This window comes from Eptatretus burgeri, chromosome 15, assembly GCF_056783735.1.
Source record: "Eptatretus burgeri isolate ZD-2024b chromosome 15, Ebu_testis_v1, whole genome shotgun sequence".
NCBI lineage: Eukaryota > Metazoa > Chordata > Myxini > Myxiniformes > Myxinidae > Eptatretus > Eptatretus burgeri.
The window spans coordinates 71,854,528-71,875,035 of NC_140975.1; the positions used below are offsets into that span (position 1 = coordinate 71,854,528).

Below are 20,508 nucleotides of genomic sequence, written 5' to 3' on the forward strand. Positions count from 1 at the left end.
GGTTACAGACTAGTAGAAAACGCTCGGCATCTGACAAAACCAGTCTGTAACCGGGGTCTATTTTCCCAACTGGTAAGGTCCAGGATTACGTTGGTATCGAGATTGAAGACGCGTGACCCGAGGCCTGTGCCGAGCCGCCGGCGTTATAAATCCCGGAGATGGCGGTGGTGAGGGTGGCGCCAAGTGTCGGGTGAGAATCCCGCCACCCTGGATCCGCAACTATATATATATATATATATATATATATATATATATATATATATATATATATATATATATATATATATTGTTGCGAAATCACGCCCGCCGGCGTGCGAACGGCCACGTGACTCGAATCGCGGCACGTCGCCCACCGGACGGACAATTCTGTCATGACCCTCTCGGACCAACGCCGGGAGCTAGTTATGGGTGGGCCTTTCGGCCTTACCACAATCGTGCCAATCGGCCACCCGCGTGGGATAGGGTTGTTCGCCAAACTCGACCTACCTAAGTACCCAGGCGGAGGGTAGACTGGGCGATCGCACCTCGCCACAGGTCGACTCCGAACACGGGCCGCTTAAGCGATCCGTTCCGTACTATCGGGATAACCGAGCGGTGTTATCGTCGGCCTCGACAGTTCCGATTAATTATCGGGCGTATTAAGCCCACTGCCAACCCTTTACGTGAAGCAAGATGGAGATTCAATTAGAGAAAAGACGAAGCGAAACGGGAAAACAGTTCAACATGATGCACATTTATTCCGTGGCACACGGAGAGCACACATATACAATTAAAACAATTATGCACAAAAAGCAAATGTAACAAAAGAAACAATGACGCAGAGATACTACCGAATAAGACCGACACACGGCAACACTTAACAGTTTTACTTCACCAGACTGGCGCCACACACACACACACGTTTACACAGAAACAAAAGAAAAGGCCACCCTCAAAGACAAGGGGGCAGACGGGGCCTGCGGGCCAATATTTGCACGGGACCTGAAAGAGCAGTCAGGTCCGCGAGACCGGGTGGATCCTATCCGCGTCTTTGTGATGAGCCGCAAATGTGGCAGCGTGGCGGTGCCCCGACTTCGTGCTCCTTCGCGGGTTTCGTTGGCACTGCTTGGAGTGGGGTGGGAATGGGGCCCCCTTTTCGCACTATCTCAGCGTGGGGGAAAAAGGGGGGGGGAATTGTTGATGCTCTGGGGAAAGAGTATAGCTGGCTTGCTTGGGTCCCGTGACGAGCGATTCCCCCGCGACCTCGTCGCCGACCGCCGTCTTCCTTGCCTCGGACCCGAACTCCTCGGTCTCTTCCCCCAATTCTCCTCAGCTGACTGCCGAAAACCACCGGGACGCCCTCGCCTCCTGACTCCACTCCGTGCTCCAAACTGACTCTGCCCAAAACTCTCTCTGCTCTTCTGCCACTCTCCGCTCTTCCAAGGCCGACTCTTCCTTTTCTGCCACTCTCCGCTCTTCCAAGGCCGACTCTGCCCAAACCGACTCTGCCTTTTCTGCCACTCTCCGCTCTTCCAAGGCCGACTCTGCCATTTCTGCCACTCTCCGCTCTTCCAAGGCCGACTCTGCCCAAACCGACTCTGCCCGAAACACTCTCCGCTCTTCCAAGGCCGACTCTGCCTTTTCTGCCACTCTCCGCTCTTCCAAGGCCGACTCTGCCGAGATTCGCCTTGCGCTCGGCGCTTTATAGGCCGGCAGGAGAACCCATATGCAAATTTCTGGATCAGAACGAGCTCGGGGGCGGAGCCACGCTCGCCCATTGGACGGAGAAAAAGGGGCGTGAATCTCCCCTGATCCTAGAATTTGCATATCTCGATTCCACACAGACGCGCCTGGAGGCGTGGCCAAACCGCCCTGCGCTTGCTGATTGGACGGATCAGAAGTGGGCGTGTAGCATTCCTGATCCGAATTCTCCTCGGAAAGGCCGCATTTTGCACTTGCGGCTCGGCGCACGTCCCGTACGAGCCCAGGACAGCCTGACGCTTGGTGCTCACAGCTGGTGCGGGAATGGCCGCAGAAGGAGAGAGGTGAAGGTGGTGGAGGGTTTATGGTGGTGGTTTATGGCCATGGTGCCGTTTGGAATGGCGGTGATGCGATGTTTGCGGGAGCGAGTTGTGAAGGTAAAGATCGTGGCTGTTGGCGTTGTTGTTGTTGTTGTTGTTGTTGTGAAGCGGCGTTGTGGTTGGTGGTTGTTGTGTGATTGCGGTTGAGATGTGGTTGGTTCAAAATAAAGATAGAACAGCAAAACGGCTATCTCAAAGGGTCACAGCCCGAATGAATCACATTTATTCCCTCTAAACAACGGGTTTGGGGCTAACTACACATGTACTTACAGAGATATCTCACCTATGGGACCTGAATGGTGGTTTGCGAATTTCCACAACCGCAACAATATATACAGTAGACTAGGCGTAAGTCGTCACCATCGGGACCGAGAAAAAAGTGACGACTTAGACATGTGACGACTTACGCGTATGCGAACATTCATGATGACGGTGGGGTGAAGGATGAAGTTGCGTGTGGCCTGGACACGTACGTGTGAGAGGGCGCAACAATCTCTAAGCCGGCTATTGTACCAAAAGGGAAACACAATCCTCGGGGCATAGGTGGGGGTTCATTGGTTCGTTGGAAAGTGATCAAGCAAAGATGGAATTCATGAATCACTTTATCAAAAGTAAAGATAATGAATAACTGTAAGACAACTCGTATATCATCGGTGATGGTATATGACCATCGACAAATGTGGAATGAATGGCTGTTAGAATTCATTCATTGGAATGAATGTAGAATGAGTTTTCATATGGGATGAAAACTCGTATACCATCAACAATTTACATGACACACAGTCATCGTGATGACGACCACTCAATACCGATGTGAAAGTGAGTGTGGTGATGTACAAAAGAAGCCAACATAAAACCATGATCGGACTTCAACACTAAGCTCGATCGATCCTTTACTCCTTCGCCAGAGACTGCACTGCGCAGCCTGTCTACCTCTTCAGATGCATTTGCGACGGCGCGCTGACTGAGCTGAACGCAGCGCAGTTATAAATAGCTCGTGCATCACGATTCCATGAAATCGGGATTCTCACGAGGCAGCAGTTCCGTGTGACAAGTTAGGCGTGGTCATTTACTTGAGTTTCCATTACGCGGTAACGGACAACATCTGACGACTTAGACAAAGTGACGACTTTGAGATGACGACTTTGAGATGACGACTTACAGACTTTATTCAAAGTCTGTAAGTCGATTTAACATTAGATAAATTCGGGACTTTTTGACGCTGCCGACTTAGGCGAAGTGACGAGTTACACGCTGCCGACTTACGCCTCGTCTACTGTGTGTGTATATATATATATATATATATATATATATATATATATATATATATATATATGTGTATATATATATATATGTGTATACATGTATATATATATATATATATACATATATATATATATATATATAGCCTGGTGTTTGGCGCAGTGGTTAGGGCAGCGGCTTGGGATCCAAGAGGTCCTGAGTTCAAGCCCCGTTGGGCCACTGAATTAATACACCAGGGGGTTGACTCAGCCTGTCATCCTTCCGAGGTCGGCGAAATGAGTACCAGTATACTGGGCCGGTGTATACCCCGGTTAAAATAGGTGTACCATATCCCTGTGTCGTAAGAGGCGACCAGGGTTGCGTCAGGAAGGGCATCCGGCGTAAAACATGTGCCAAATCACTATGCGGATCATACGGATGATCCGCTGTGGCGACCCCGAACGGGAGCAGCCGAAAGAAGAAGAAGAGAAGATATATATATATATATATATATATATATATATATATATATATATATATATATATATATATATATATATATATATATACATATATTGAGGGGGTTGCTTCCGAGATATGCCTTATACAACGTGCAGACAAGACACAGACAGACAGACAGACAGCATGCATGCAGACAAGACAGAGTACTTAGTGATGTCTCATGGACGAGAGGACAGTGCCAAAAGCACGAATGTCGCTCGCAACAAGCTGATGTCCACGGATTCGAGCCCCCAGCTCGAACGCGCCGCGTGGCAAGATGGCGGCGCTGTCCTCTCTTTTCCGCACCGCACGTGGTCTCCGCGGTCTGACCCCGTGCAAAGCCGACTGCACAAGACTGCCAGATCAACGATGGGCCTCAGCCGATCTCTCCCAACGTCCAGCACACAAATCCAGGCCTGGCCTGTTCACCAGACAAGACCCAAATCGAGGTGCTGGGCTCCGGCAAGCGGATCGGCAAACGTGTCGAGCCGTGAGGTGAGCAAAGACCATCAAAGGCTCCGTCGTTTCCTCTCTTGCCTTCCCGCCTCGAAGCCCGACTTCTCAACTCCGTCCTCTCAGTTTCTTTCTCCGCAGAATCACCTTTTCTTTCCTTTTCCATGCTCGCCTCTTAAAGCCGGCTGCCGTTTTTCTCACTGCAGAATCACCTCCTCATAAGAGTCGATCGCCGACTCGATGTGCAGGCCGCTTCTCCCACTGCCCAAAAAGGCAGACTCGGCGCGGCCAGGCCCAGCGTCTCTCCCGGCAGATTCCACACTGTCCCTCCTTCGTTCGCTCGCTTCGAACACACGAGCACACCTCGAGAGCGACTGTTTTCCCAAAACTGAACTCTTTTCACCACAGTTTCTCTTTCGTTCGCTCGCTTCGACCCCGAGCACGCCTCCCTCAGCGAAGCTGACAAACTCCTCCCCTCAGTTTCACCTCCCCTTTTTGGCCACACCCTCTCAGCCGACTGGGCGGGGCCTCGTCCGGGTTGGGGAAGGAAGAAGAGGGAGCTCTCGCTCCACCACCACCGCACAAACAATAAAACAGCCTCTTGAACCTCCCGACACACATGTAACGTCCATTTTACCAAACAACCTAGCTGAACATGCATTTAATGGGGGATCTGAGCTAATCCTATATCTCGCAGCATACGAAGGGCCATTTCCCGAACAATATATATGTATGTATAATTGTATATCTATGTATATATTGTTGCGGATTCGCGCCCGCCGGCGTGCGAGCGGCCACGTAACTCGAATCGCGGCACGTCGCCCACCGGACGGACAATCCCGTCGTGACCCTCTCGGACTAACGCCGGGAACTAGTCACGGGTGGGCCTTTCGGCCTCACCACGATCGTGCCAATCGGCCCCCCGCGTGGGATAGGGTTGCTCGCCAAATTCAACCTACCTAAGTACCCACACGGAGGGTAGACCGGGCGATCGCACCTCGCCGCAGGTCGACCGGACACTGGCCTCTTTAAGCGACCCGTTCCGTACTATCGGGATAACCGAGCGGTGTTATCGTCAACCGCGACGGTTCGATTAATTATTGGGCGTCTTTAGCCCACGACCAACCCTTTACGTGAAGTAAGATGGAGATTCAATTAGAGAAAAGACGAAGCGAAACGGGAAAACAGTTCAACATAAAGCACATTTATTTCGCGATGGCACACGGATAGCACACATATACAATTATACACCAAAAGCAAATGTAAAAGTGGAAGAAGCACACAATAATGCACAAAAAGCAAATGTAAAAGCAAAACAATGCAGATCTAGCACCGACTACCGAGCACACGGCAACACTGAAACAGTTTTACTTCACAGACGGCGCCGACAACACATATACTCAAAGCAAAAGAAAAAGGGACCACCCTCCACTATGAGGGGGGCAGACCGGCCTGGGGCCGAGACCGCGTCGAGCCTACCCGTCTGGTGATGAGCCGCAAAATGGCGGTGGCGCCCCGACTCCGCGGGCCTCGCGGACAGTGTCTGGAATGGGGTGGGAACGGGGCCCCCTTCTCGCACTATCTCAGCGCGGGGGGAAACAGGAGGGGGTTGTTGATGCTCGGGGGAAGGAGGATATCTCCCTGGCTCGGGTCCCGCGACGAGCGTCTCCACCACGACCTCGGTCGCGTTGCCGGCCTCTCCTCTCCGCAGCTCCCCGACTCTGACACGAGCACCCCCTCGACTGCCTTCGCCGCCGCCACCTCTCCAACTCTCCACAGCTCCGTCCAACTGCCTTCTCCGACTCCTCTCTTGACTGGCTCTTCCCAACTCAACTTTCCTTGACTCTTCCCAACTCAACTTGACTCCACCAACTCCCAACTCCACTGCACTTTTTGGCGAGCGAACGCGGCCCTTTATAGCCCCCCGTGGCTTCGCTCTTTCACCTTCGACCCTTTACCTCTGGCTGGCTCCCCATTGGACAGAAGAAAAGTGGGCGTGAATGCTTTTTGATCCGCGAATCTGCATATAGTGACCACACTCCGACGCACCTGGAGGTGGGGCCAAATCGCCCCACGCTCGCCGATAGGACGGAACAGAAGTGGGCGTGAGTCGTTTTTGATCCGATTGCTTCGGAAAGGCTGGTGCCTCTGCACCCGCTGCTCGGTGCGCGCCCTGCACGAGTCCAGTATCGGTGCCCACAAGCGGCGCGGGAATGGTGGTGATGCGATGGTTGCGAGGGCGAGTTGTGACGGTAAAGGTCGTGGCTGTTGTTGTGAAGCGGCGTTGCGGTTGGTGGTTGTTGTGTGATGGCTGTTGAGACGTGGTTGGTGGTGGTAGTAATGGTAGTAATGGCGGCTGGTCCAAAATAAAGATAGTAAAAGAAAAACGGCTATCTAGAGGGGTCGCAGCCCGAATGAATGACATTTATTCCCTCTAAACAACGGGTTTGGGCCTAACTACACATATACTTACAGAGATATCTCACCTAAGGGACCTGAATGGTGGTTTGCGAATTTCGTCAACCACAACACTACCCCTCCCCTTTTTACAGACTCGTCCCGAGTCGTCAAATTTTCGTGTGCCATCATGTGTAGTTTTCCCCTAGTACATTTTACCTACGGATCCCTGAGTGCGACATTCATGGTATTCGTGTCCCCAAAATAAATAACCTGAGGGCTGAGTAACTACCTAAACAAACTCACTCACACGGACGACTTAAATAAAATTGCCGGCGCTAAGACAGACATGCCGGGGGCGCACTCATATGTACAGTACATCTTAACCTTAACTTACAAATTTTACACTAAACCATGGCCCAGGATCACTGAACTCTGCAAAAAGAAAGCAGTTAGCAGGGAGCCAGGCTGCCCGCATGCAGTCTCTGGCTCAAACAATGCAGGTGACAGGGAACGTGGCCGGCTGCTCACTCGCAGTCCAAGGCCTTCCCTTTTGAACTGAACGCAGTGAACCACAATGGTGCATGGGCTGCACAAACACAGTCTCCGTGCCAGCTCAAGTGGCACACGCAATGAGCACAACGAATGGATGGATGAATGGATGCACGCAAACACGGTGCACGGGCCGCCACTGCAGGCCCGTGTTGTAGCTGCCAACAGGGCAGTTCTCGCAGCTTGCAAACTGTTGCCATGATCCTGGCGCACATGGCAATGAACAGGGGGGGGGGCAAAGCAAAAATTGAACGGGGCTGGTGAACAGGGGCAGTGGGCATGGCATGGCAAAGGTGATCAGGCAAACACTGCCTGCAGAACAAGGCCGCTGCAGGCAAACACAGCCGGCAGACGAACTGGCCGGCACAGGCCTTGAAGAAAAACAGCCAGCCGGCAGATGAAGTGGGCCGGCACAGGCCTTGCAAAAAACACAGCCAGCAGATGAAGTGGCCGGCACAGGCCTTGAAGCAAAACACGGCCAGCCGATGGCACAGGCCTTGCAGAAAACAGCTGCAGACGATCCGGCCGGTACAGGCCTTGCAGCAAAACAACAGCTGCCGATGAAGCTGGCCAGCCTTCGCCGTTCAGTGGAGGTTGGTGGAGGGAGTGCGGTGGTGCTGGCCACTCGGAAGGCGGGCTCGGACCTACCCTACGGTCTCCGTCCCAACCTATCGCCTTTGCCTGTCACTGTCTATACCCACTCCCTTAATTTGTCAAACCCCAATTTAGTCCCAACGTATTTTTTATTTTATTTTTACTTCCCCACTATAAATCGTCCCCTAACCCCCTTTACTGTCCTTGTTCGGCTAACCTATCCTGTCACCTAGCCTACTCCCAACCCCTACGTTCCCTTCCCGGAGGGGAACAAGGGAGAGCTAGCGTCCTGTGTCGAGGCCCAACTCAAGCCTCAGAATGGCCTCCCCAGAGTTCAGCGATCTAACCCAAAGTGGGTCCAGCGGCCCACAACGAGAGCGAGGGGATGGATGGTGTGGAGGGGTACACTTCCTATCTACCCTAACCATTTAAATGTTAAACTACCCCGGGGCTTTCAACAAGCGCCTCGCGCTTAAGCTATTGGTTCTAACAACCCAGATTCCCGTCGCCTGTGTTGGTGTTCTCACAATTTCGGGCCTCGCCCCCCCAATTTTCTCTCCGTGCCCTCACACGGTCTCATGGCTGGGACGCGTGGCTCCCCTTGGCAGGCACGACCCTCTGCCGAATCTCCAGCTATGGCACCCCCGGGCACTACACTGCCTCCGAGCCTACCAGCTCCCTAACACCGGGGAGTGCCCCCCATGGCACCTCCCCTGAAATGCACACGTGGCAGGCTGGCTTCCCGGGCCCCTTTCCGAGGGTCACCCGTGCCCACAACACTGCCCACGCGGCTAATGGCGCCCCGGGCCCCCGCACCAAGCAGGCGCACCCGTGCCCACTACGCTATCCCGGCCCCCCATGGGCCCTTGGCCTACCACGGCCGACTAGCCTGGTGCCCGGGGTACCCACTCAGCGATACTCACCTTTCGCAGCCACGCTCCCAGCCCGTCAACAGGGCTCCTGCACCCCTCCAAACGGGTTTCGAGCCTACATTCACACCAACAGCAAAACGACCTCCATTTTTCAATTTAACTAACCCCCGAACTCACTCTACACTGACCCCGGGGTCCCTTGGGCGGGAGTCACTCCTCCCCCCAATCACTCATCGCACCATGCATTCCCCATTCACTCCACACACACAGACCCGCTGGCCTCACTCGCTCAACATGTCTCCACCTCATAACTCACCAACAACTCTTCAACACACTCACCGCTGAACTCTGCCATCCTTGTAACTACATCCCCTAACTAACTCGTGCTCCCACGTCGTCCCTTATACTATAGCACGTTCCATTTAACACTACGTAGCTAAGCTACGTCCCCGCTACACACTCACAAGTCTGTCCATGTCCTCAGATGTCCCAAAAATCACTTTCCCAACCTAAATCTGGCTACAATCCCTCTAACTAATCCATTCCACGGGCCCCATGAGGACTTACCCCTGCCCCATGGAGCCGGTCTAGCTAAGCTAACCCTTCCCCCTAACTAGTTTCCATCCTGTGCCCTGGTCAAGGGGGTCTTCCACCCCTTGCCCAGGAATCCTGTGCACCCGAAAGTGAGGCTTGCTTTTTTTTTTTTTTTTCCACATGCGCAGCACCAGCGCGGCAACTCACAGCTCGCGCACTTTGCACCTGCCCGTGACGTCATGCAGCTGCACGTGTTCCTCGTCCCTCCTTGGACGGTACCATCCGGCAGGGATACCCCTCCTGCCGGATTCCAACCCCACGTGCAGCCATGACGTCACCGTGCGCATAAAAAAAACAAGCCCCACGTCTCGAGGGGTTCCCCACGCGAACACATGTGCTTTGCCCGTTGGAGCTTAACACACACGATCGCGTGGAGAACCCGTCCGGTCCAAATCTGTTATCCTGCCTAAACTTTGTCCGTCCGCGGGATCGGCAAATCCACCGCGTGCGTTTCCGGACCGGGACTTCACTCTCGCAAGCGAGCACGTGGGAGCCTCGTGCGTTGCACAGCACGGACCTCGTGCTCGCTGCTGGGTGAACCCGGCACGGTCCCCGAAACAACTACAGCCGCTACTTGGCTTTCTTTCCTCTGTCGCAGTCTCCGTCTCCATTCCACACACGCACTCCCGCGTGTTACGACACTAACACACCTCACCATTAAACTCACACCGGGAGACGCGGCTGCATGTTCACACATGCCGACCGACATCTCCCGTACACACAACGACCTTGCACACGCTGTCTCTCTCACACTCGGCCGCTCACTCACGCATGCCATTTCCCTTGCACACGTGACTCCACCCACTCGCGGCCTTTCACTCACTCGTGCCATTTCCCTCACACAAACCATACCACTCACACACGCGGGGGCACTCATCCGCGGTTCCTCACTCATACACCGTGCCTCACTCACACACGCGGGGGCACTCATACACCGTGCCTCACTCACACACGCGGGGGCACTCATCCGCGGTGCCTCATCCACACACGGCGTGCTGGGAAGAACGCCCTTCTGCACACTTACCACCACACCACTCACACACGGGGTCTTTGTCACCCACCCGGTCGCTCTCACACACGCCCTTGCACCCGCGCTATGTGTGCATTGCAGCACGCATTTCGCCACACTCGTGAACACACACCTCGACACCACACACACCGGGACAACCATACTGGGGATTCGTGTCCCCACAAGGGTCTCCGGGGCCTCTATACCCCCCAAGCTCGGCGTGCACCCGTCCACAGCACTCCTCCCCTTGAACTCGCAAAGCACGACCGAACTCACCTGGTCGTGACTTGCCTCAAGGGGGCATACTCCCTCCCCTCGTTCCTGGAGGAGGCCATCCAGCTGCTTGTACTGGGTCTCCACCCAGTCCACCAGCTCCCCTTCATGGTCCTCCACTACCTCTGTGTGTGTGTGTGCGTCACTAACCTTGTCCAATTCACCCTCTATCTCCCGTGTCTCTATACATTTTATTCTTTCTGTCGTCTCCTCGTGTCTATTGGTCTCTGCTTCTTTCTGGCGTCTTTCCCTTATCTTTATGTAGGTCAACCTTGCTTTCTCCTTAAGTCGCTCCCGTCCTTCCCTGTTTTTCACTCCTTGCTCTTTCACGATCTCCGCGTACCTCCTCCTTGCTTTCCGTCTTAATTTTCTTTTCTCTCCCTCCCAATTACTTTCACCTCGTCTCTTGTCTCCCGTGTCTCTATACATTTTCTCTCCTTGTTCCTTATTTCTGTCTCTTCCTGGTTCCTTTTTCCTTCCCATCTGAGTCGTTCTTTCTCTCTGAGCCCCATTAGCCGTTCGTTCTCCCTCCGGAGCTCCTCAATCTCCGTTGACTCCAATCTCGCTCTCCGTTTTGGTCGTTCAATTTCACACTCATACAGTTGTTGTTTTCTCTCCCACTGTTCCTCCTGCTCTTTGTTTTCCAATCTCATTGTTTCTTTCAATTGGCTCATTTCCTTCCTGTGTTTCATTCGCTGTTCACTCACTACTCTTCCTCGTTTCCTCTCCTGTCCTTCCTTCTCCAGTTTCATGGTTTGCTTCATTTGGTTAATCTCCTTTTTGTGTTTCATTTGCTGCTGTCTCATTACTCTTTCTCGTTTCCTCTCCTGTCTTTCCTTATCCAGTTTCATGGTTTTCTTCATTTGGTTCATCTCCATTTTGTGTTTAATTCGCTGTTCTTTGTCTATCGCCTCGTACTCCAGCCTCAGCTTTTCTTTCAATTGGTCAACCTCAGATTCATGTTCTTTTTGTTTTCTATTCCATTGTTCCTCTCGTTCTTCCCTCTCCAATCTCCTTGTGTCCTTCAATCTCCTGATTTCTCCTTCCTGCTTCATTCCTTGCTCCTTCAACTTCTCCTCGTATTCCAACCTATTTTTTTTCCTTTTGTCGTTCAGTTTCAAATTCATACTCTTTCAGTTTTTTATTCCACTGTCTCTCTTGTTCCTCGTTCTGCAATCTCATAGTTTCCTTTAATTGATGGATTTCTTTCTCCTGTCTCATTCCTTGTTCTTTGTACTTCCTATTCCGCTGTCTCTCTTGTTCCTCTTTCTGCAATCTCGTTGTTTCTTTCAGTTGGCTGACTTCCTTCTCCTGTCTGATTCGTTCTTCCATCATTACTCTTTTTTGTATCTCATTCTGCAATCTCATGGTTTCCTTTAATTGATGGATTTCTTTCTCCTGTCTCATTCCTTGTTCTTTCAGTACTCTTTCTTGTTCCTCATTCTGCAATCTCGTTATTTCTTTCAGTTGGCCGACTTCCTTCTCCTGTCTCATTCCTTGTTCTTTCAGTACTCTTTCTTGTTCCTCATTCTTTAATCTGGCCTTCGCTTCCAGCTGTTCGATCTGTACAGTGTGGTTCCTTAACGTTTCATTCTCTGTTGTCGTTCTTTCTTCTCTCACCATCCTCAACTCGTTTTGTAATTCCCTCTCTTTGTTTTGGTGTTTCTGTAACTCAGAAGCTTTCTTTTCTAATTCCTTTCTCATCTCTGCACACTCCGACTTTGCTTTGGCTTCTAATTGTTCAATCTGCTCAGTGTGGTTCCTTAACGTTTCATTCTCTATTGTCTTCCTTTCCTTTTTTAACATCCTCAGTTCGTCTTGTAATCCTCTTTCTTTGTTTTCGTGTTTCAGTATCACAGAAGTTTTTGTTTCCAATTCCTTTCTCAATTTGCATGCTTCTTCACTCATTTCATCTCTTCTTTCCACCGCTTCCCTCCTCAATTCGTCCCTTTTTTTACTGTATTCATTTAGTTTTTTCTGCCATTCCTTTCCCATTCTTATCTCCCCTTCCAGGATTTCTCTTTTAAACTGGCTTGCCCTTACCTCTCGCTTCAGTAGTTCCAATTCTCCATCTTGTTCACGTTTTTCCTTTTCGAGCTTTGTTTTCCTTTCTCCTTCGTCCCTCAATTCTCCCTGCAGTTCTTCGAACTGTTCTGACTTTTCCAGCAATTCCTCCGCCCTTTCCTCGAGCTGTCTCTCTCCTCTTTTTATCTTCCATTCTAGGCTTTCTCTTTTCTGATTGCCTGTTCTTATCTCTTCCTTCAATTGTTCCAACTCCCCATCGTGTTCACATTTTTTCTCTTCCAACTGTATTTCCCTCACTCTCCCCTCCAGTTCTTTGAACCGCCTTGCTTGCTCCAATAATTTTTCCATTAATTGTTTTACTTCCAAGTCGTGCTCCTTTTGTTTCTTTTCGAGCTCGGTTTTCAATTCTTCCTCCCATTTTTTCCTTTCCTGGGAGATACCAATCTGCTGTTCCTCTATTCTTTTGTTCAGTTTGCTCTTCGCATATTCCAACTGACGGGTATAAAACACTACCAAATTCTTTTTCCCACGTAATTTGTCGACTCTATTGGCCAAGTCATGTTTTTGCCACCGAATTCGTTCCAGTAAATCGTCCAATCGCTGTGTCCCCCCGTACACGTAATTTTTCTGAAGCGCGTCTGCGTGCCGTTGTGACTCGTCCACTCCACGTTGCACCTCCTCGATATATTCTTCATAACGCTTCACCTTTTCCAAGACATCCCCCAATTGTGCCTGAAGCCTGCCAATGCTCGCATAGTCATCCTGCCACGCCTGCCATGGCACATGCCGTGACCACGTGCCTTGAACCGGTGACTGGGAGCTCACGCCTCGTGCTGTGCCATTAATATCAGCCCTTTCTGTGCTGCCATTGTGCGACTCCGTTTGCCGGCAAAGTTCGTGCTCAAGCCGCTCCCACTGACCACAGTTAGTGGTGGGGTTATAATTATAAAAAGAACCGACCTGGGTCATGGATCCTACATGACGACACATACCTAATACCCCCGGCTCCCGCTCGCCTTGAGACGCCATCTTATTTCTCGTAAAGGGTTAATTTGAATCGCTCGTAATTTGGAGGGAATCGGGGGTCGCTCCTCTCACCCCTGGACCGATTCCCGTGAATTTAGCTGGAGACAGGAGAGCCCGTTTTCCCGTTCTCCGATACCAGTGCCGCGCGGAGGGGGATGGGTTTGTATCGCACGACCTGACACCAGTGTTGCCGTTTTTTTGACGGAGCCGCAAGTCGAGTCGGCCCGAGCGATCGTCTGGAATATAGTTCGCCGCCCGGATAACTCTGAGGCCGACGGGTCCTTGTGCAAGAACCGAAAAATGCCAATGGGCAGACCACGTGGGGTAGGGTCGATTGCCAATCTTCAATTTACCTAAATACCCACGTGATCCAACTACCAGGTTATTCCACCCTCGACGGAACTCGTACGGAACAAGCCGCTTAAGCGAGCCTATCCCGTGCGCGATTCCGAGCGGCTTAATCGCTGAGAACCGTCGGTCCGAATGTCCCCCTTTTACGGCAAACCAACGGCTTTCTCATTCCCACACACGAAATGCTCAGTCAATAAAAGACGCGACGAGCTGAAAACATTTAACAATTGGGGTATTTATTAATAATAATGGGGAACTAGGGAAGCACTTAAGAGCAGAACTATACCGACTATACGAAATGCAATGCAATCATTTACAGCACACAAAGCACTTAACGGTTTCCTACTTATTAGACGGGCCCACGGACACACGTACGCACACACACACACACACCCAAGAAATGGTGGCTGATGCCTTCAATAACGGACTTCAGCTCAGAGGGACAGATGAGCTGAAACCCAGAACCTCTCTCGAACCTCTCCACCTCTTGTGGTCTTCAAGCTGTTCGGATCCGGGCTCCAGTGAGAGCGAGCTGGATCCAATCGCCGTGAGCCGCGATCCTTCCCAAGCTCCAGCGAATCCTCTCGTGCTTCTGAACACGTGCTGGTCAGATGATGCGCCGATCCTTCCCGTTGATGCATCGCTATTTCGAAGAACCACCTCCAAGATGAGGCCGATGAGTCGCACCAAGCTGGGAACCAAGCGGAGAACAAAGAGCTCCACGAACCAAGAAGAGCAAGCAGAGCAACCAGCTCAACTCTCTTCCGATGAACAAAGCGAGGACCAATAACCGAAGCAAAAAGCTTACTAAAAGCCCCAAGCCGAAGCCTTAGCTCTACTGAAAGCCAACCCGAACAAAGCAGACGATCTCTTCTATATTCTTATCGGCCCCCTCCACCGCTCCCGGCGTGACTCATGCCCTCGTGTTCCATCCCCCGCTCAACCACGGGTGGGAGGGAGTTGTTGACGTCATGAATCACGGGACGGGAGGGCTCTTCTTCCTCTTCGCAGAAGAGGGGGAGGGGCATCTCCATTGTGTTATGATCGCTCCCTAACTATTAAATTGAAATGCGCAGCGCACTTAATCGATTTCTGTCCATTAAACAATGGCAGGTGAACTATCTGGGGAACAAGCACTTATCGACATAACTGACCTAAGGAACCTGAATGTTGTGTGCAATCGAATTCCCAAATTCGTAACAATATATATATATATATATATATATATATATATATATATATATATATATATACATATATATATATATATATATATATATATATACATATATATATATATATATATATATATATATATATATATATATATATATATATATATATATATATCTCATTCTAATTCACTGACTCACTGACTGACTGATGGTTAATGTTTGGTACCTTTCGGATGATGTGGAAAGCTGGCATTTCACATGCCGACGGACGTCAAAGCTGATACTCCGGGAAAACTCGCAACCATCGGAATGTGTTCGTAAATGACAATATCCGAAAATAGGTGCAGCCTTATTGTGCTCACTTCAGATGAGCGACTTGAGACAATGGGAAAGCACGGTTCATTGTTGCTTACATTGATTGTGTCAGCATAACCTTCTGGTATAATATACAAGTTTTAAAATGTGCCATCAGAAGGATTGCAGCGCTGCAATTTGAAGTTGATTGAGAGATAAGTTGAGCTTTGACACTCCATATGCTTGTATACACACGCCAATAAACATTATCACATCTGGTTTGTACTTCAGAAAAACTTTGGACTAACTGAGTGTGTTTGCTGTTTTTGCCTTGCCACCCTTTTTCAATTTGTAGACCCACCCCAAAACTTATTTTTGACTTGTGATGTTTGACTTTTTGACTTTGACCTGACTTTTGAACTTATTTTTGACTGATGTCGGATGTTTCCACTCCATGGTCTGGCGTTTGCTCTCTGGCTTGTGAAGGTGGATCTACGTTCTGTCTCCAGTGACAAAAAAAGCATTCCTTTCATGACTAAAGCAGTTCAAAAGGCTTTGGCAGATTGTCACATGGTTGTGCTTCTGCTCTTCTGTGATTTGTTTTGGAACTCATCTTGGAGAAACTTTTATGAAAGCGAATTTGGTTGTTGTTGCTTTCATGTGCAGAACCAAGACATGTTCAGATGTTGTGCCACTTCATCAACAGTCGACCGTCGGTTATACAGAATGATGGCGCCGACTTGTTCAACGTTTTCTTCTGTTGTGGACGTGGATGTGCGTTCAGATCGTTCATCGTCAGTGACACTTGTGCGACCTTTTTTTTTGACCATGGTAATCCAATCGTACACACTCCGTTGTGGTAAAGCACTGTTGCCATATTGTGCTGAAAGTCTGCGATGGATTTCTGTACCTGGTGCACCTTCGGCCCACAAAAATCATGTCGCTGCAAACGGACAGTGGAGCGATTGTGTTCACTCCCTGACAACAACATGATGACACAACTCCTGACTGCTCAAGATTGAAACTGCTCCACAATGGTGCAGACAGTTCATGCTTCGACCTGCAAGTACAACAACCAATGTCGTCAACACAATACAGTTTTTAATAAATCAATGCGGATACTTTTCGACTTGCCCTTGTACATCGAGAGTGATTGTCCTCTTTCCCTCACTAGTGAAAAAACGTTTCACACATGTCACAAGTCGAATGCCATTAGTCCTCCAATATCAGCAATAGGTGTCATTTTGGGTAGTTTACGGGCAGTTCCTGCGAATGAGAATTAGGACTTATTTATTTATTTATTGATTTATTTTGGATCGAATTGGGGATGTGGCTTAGGACCCCCACAGGATTTCCATGGTTCAGTCATTGATGATGTGACTGGTGTTTGTACATGTTCAACAACAGATGTTGCCTCGAAGCATGGTACTCCATTTGGCAGTGGTGGAAGTGTTCTGTTTTTGGAAAGCCACATCAAACTAGGCCAATATTTGACAATAGGACACCATGCATTGTGCATCCTAATACCTCCTTGTTATTGTACAGTGCACCATGCATATTGTAAACCACTAAATGTGATTCTGGTCTTTGATAATGCTGTTGCTTACATGATAAATTTCTCTTTGTTAAATTATCTTATTGATTGTTGTGCTTATTTGTGCACTTTGTGTGTCCAGGTCATGGCCCAGAGTAGTAATGGTGCTTTACGTGTGAACCTTGCGGATGGCATGCAAGCAACACCTGTAGAACTTCTCCGTCACCGCCAACATGATGAGTACCTTGTACGATGGAATATCACGTCTGTGAATGGTGGCACACTCAGTCCATCAAGTACTGTGGATCCAGGTGTGAAGAGCGAGAGTATCCTCATGTGGATGAGTAAGGAGGAAGTGCGGGCATGCTGTCCTGCACTCCTTTGGAAGAGCAAGTCCGATGAGGGCCGGACACAAGGGAAGAGTGATGGATTGTCTCGGCAAAACTCGGTGAGTAGTTACTTGCAACTCCACCATCTACCTCATTAAAAATTGAAATGAAATGTCATCCAAATGTTTGCCCATACTCTTATTATTATTATTATTATTATTATTATTATTATTATTATTATTATTATTATTATTTTTAAAGCCTATTTAAAACAGAAAGTTTTGATTTTACTTTTATTTGGAACAAACAATTGGTGTTTACTCCCAGGTGGTGTGTGTGCATGTGTATGACAGTGTGAGTTGGACCTAGAGAAAGGAGTGTTTGCGAGTATGAAGACAGATATACAACAGCTGGTAGACCGTGCACAGCTGTTGCTCAGGAGATCAACACAGCCCGTAACAACACTTAGCATCTCTTACATCATCCACGTGTTGAGTGCCTATGCCAGTATTGGATCACTGGCTGGTGTCTTCAAGGAAACTGGTGCTCTAGACCTTCTCATGGAGCTACTGGGAAACAATGAGGGGGCAATACGGAGTAGTGCTGGGCGCATGTTGCGTGCACTTGCTTCTCATGATGCAGGTGAAGTGGGTGGTTCATTCATTTACAGTGTAATGAATAACCCTTGGATTAATGCAAGCTGTTAGCCATAATTTGAATCTGGTGCCGTAAATTGGTCATAAATACTCCCGCCCCCTCCCCCCAATCTCCCAACCTCTCCGTATCCCCCCAACTCCTTGATATCCCTTCCATCTCCCCCCCCCCAAAAACCCCTCTCCCTCCATCTCTGCCTCTCCCTTTTTTCCACCTTCTCTCCCCCAATCCCTCCAACCCCCTTTGTGTCCCCCCCCCAATCCCCTCATCTCCCCTCTCCCTTCCCCAATCCTTCTTGTCTCTTCCCCTAAGTTCAAGAACCAGATTGTACTTCTCTGCAGAGATGTGTTCATGGTAATGGTGGCCAAGAGTGATAAATTATGTAATATCTATATACTGTATATACTATATATAAACTAGTGGGGTATGCTCACACATTATTAACAAGAATGACCTGTGCTTCCCCATTTTCTTGGGTTGCTCACTTGCATTTATTTATATTTTCATTTACGGACATTTTCTGATGGTTCTGTGAATTTTTTTTTCCCCTGGTGTATCAGCTTCGATGCCTGTTGGCACGTGAAATTACCTTGCTTCCCCATTGTCTTGGATCGCTCACCTGCATTTTTAAATTTTTTTAAATATTTTCATTTATGGACACTTTCCAATGGTTGTGTGTTTATGTATTTATTTATTTTCCCGGTGTATCAGCTTCGATATCCATCGACCATGCGGAATTTCAGCTTTCTACGTCACCCGGAAGGTACTGATCTTTAATATCAGTGAGTTAGGAACCAAGTGGTTGGAATGAGCTTCATATAATTAGATAATGGAGCAAGTGTATGTCCAGCCACTAACCAACGTGACTGTCTATTAATTATGTATATTGTTTGAACTTCAGTTGCACCGTGAATATTGACAAGTACCTTTTAAACTGCTGACATCCCTGAGACCTTTGAATAGCCTTTAATATCCCTTACATCCTTTAGACCCCTTATTCTCCTATACAACTTTAGAATCATTAAAGGACCCAAAAGACCATGTGGAACCTTTTGACCCATAAAACCACGAATACCATTTTTAACACTAAGACCCTCCAGACCCCTAAAACCACATATATATATATATATATATATATATATATATATATATATATATATATATATATATATATATATATATATATATATATATATATATATATATATGTGTTGCTCGACCCTGAAGACTGCTTTAGACTTTGTACAATGCACAAACATCTATAGTGTTATTGCATAATAGACGAGACCATACAGAACCCCTAAGACCTTAAAGACCCGTTAAAACCCAAAGACCCTGGATAGCCCACACACTCCATTAGAACACGAAGAACCCTAAGACCCTGTTCGAAGGTCAATCCCTTTATAATCTGCAGACCTAAGATGCTGCACACCATATAGACCCTGTTAGAATCCTTCGACCCTGGTAGACCCTTTAGAACCTAAAGATCTCAAAGATCCCTTTAGACCTCGCACACCTCACAGACATCTTTGTTCTTCTTGCAAAATGCAGACTATACATTCTTCAGCAAGTAACGTGCAAACTCGACCCACCCATAAGATGGATACTCTGCTACACACACATACATATACATATATATATATATATATACATATATATATATATATATATATATATATATATATATATATATATATATATATATATATATATATATAGTCTGGTGATGGCGTAGTGGTTCGGGTAGCGGCTTGGGATCTGAAAGGTCCTGAGTTGAAGCCCCGTTGGCCGCTTGAATTAATACACACCAGGAGGTTGACTGCCTGTCATCCTTCCGAGGTTGGCGAAGTGGGTACCAGTGTATGCCCCGGTTAGAATAGGTGTACCATATCCCTGTGTCGTAAGAGGCGACCAGGGTTGCGTCAGGAAGGGCATCCGGCGTAAAAACTAAGCCAAATCACTATGCGGATCATACGAATGATCCGCTGTGGTGACCCCCAACGGGAGCAGCCGAAAGAAGAAGAAGATATATATATATATATATATATATATATATATATATATATATATATATATATATATATATATATATTGCTGTATATATCCAGCCACAAACCCATGTGACTTGTGGAGCACGATAATATGCCATATATCGGGATGGTACAGAAATAAATAGCCGCCCATTCAATTGTGTACAAAATGATGCGTTTAAACACCACAACAGAGTGAAGTCATGAGCATTTAAAGGCCATACCTTTTATTCTCTAACATTTTCATAACTAATGAGAATTAAAAAAATACACTAAAATACATTGCTAAAGTACCAGATTGAGAGATCACAAATGCGTTGATTTGTTCATCCTCAAAATTGTTGGTAAATATTGTTACGGCTGTGGAAATTCGCAATACACCATAAAGGGTCCTAAGATCAGTTATGATGCTAGGTTTATGTGCAGATAGTTCCCCACCGTTGTTTAAAGGGAATTTGTGTGATTCATCGGGCTGCGACTCTTTGAGATAGCCGTTTTTCTGTTCTATCGTTATTTTGGACCGTTCGCGAAGACTTCAAACGA

The 20,508-nt window shown here is 48.5% G+C and overlaps 1 protein-coding gene across 2 annotated transcripts in view; it reads left to right on the forward strand.

Moving 5' to 3' along the window:
- CUL9 (cullin 9) overlaps window positions 1-20,508 on the forward strand; it is a 352,312-nt gene that overhangs the window by 19,068 nt on the left and 312,736 nt on the right. For both annotated transcript variants that reach the window (XM_085856907.1, XM_085856905.1), the window contains exons 2-3: window positions 17,095-17,400; window positions 17,635-17,923. In XM_085856907.1, coding sequence (XP_085713033.1) covers window positions 17,098-17,400; window positions 17,635-17,923 — 592 coding nt within the window. In that variant the 5' untranslated portion in view covers window positions 17,095-17,097. The remainder of the gene's footprint in view (window positions 1-17,094; window positions 17,401-17,634; window positions 17,924-20,508) is intronic.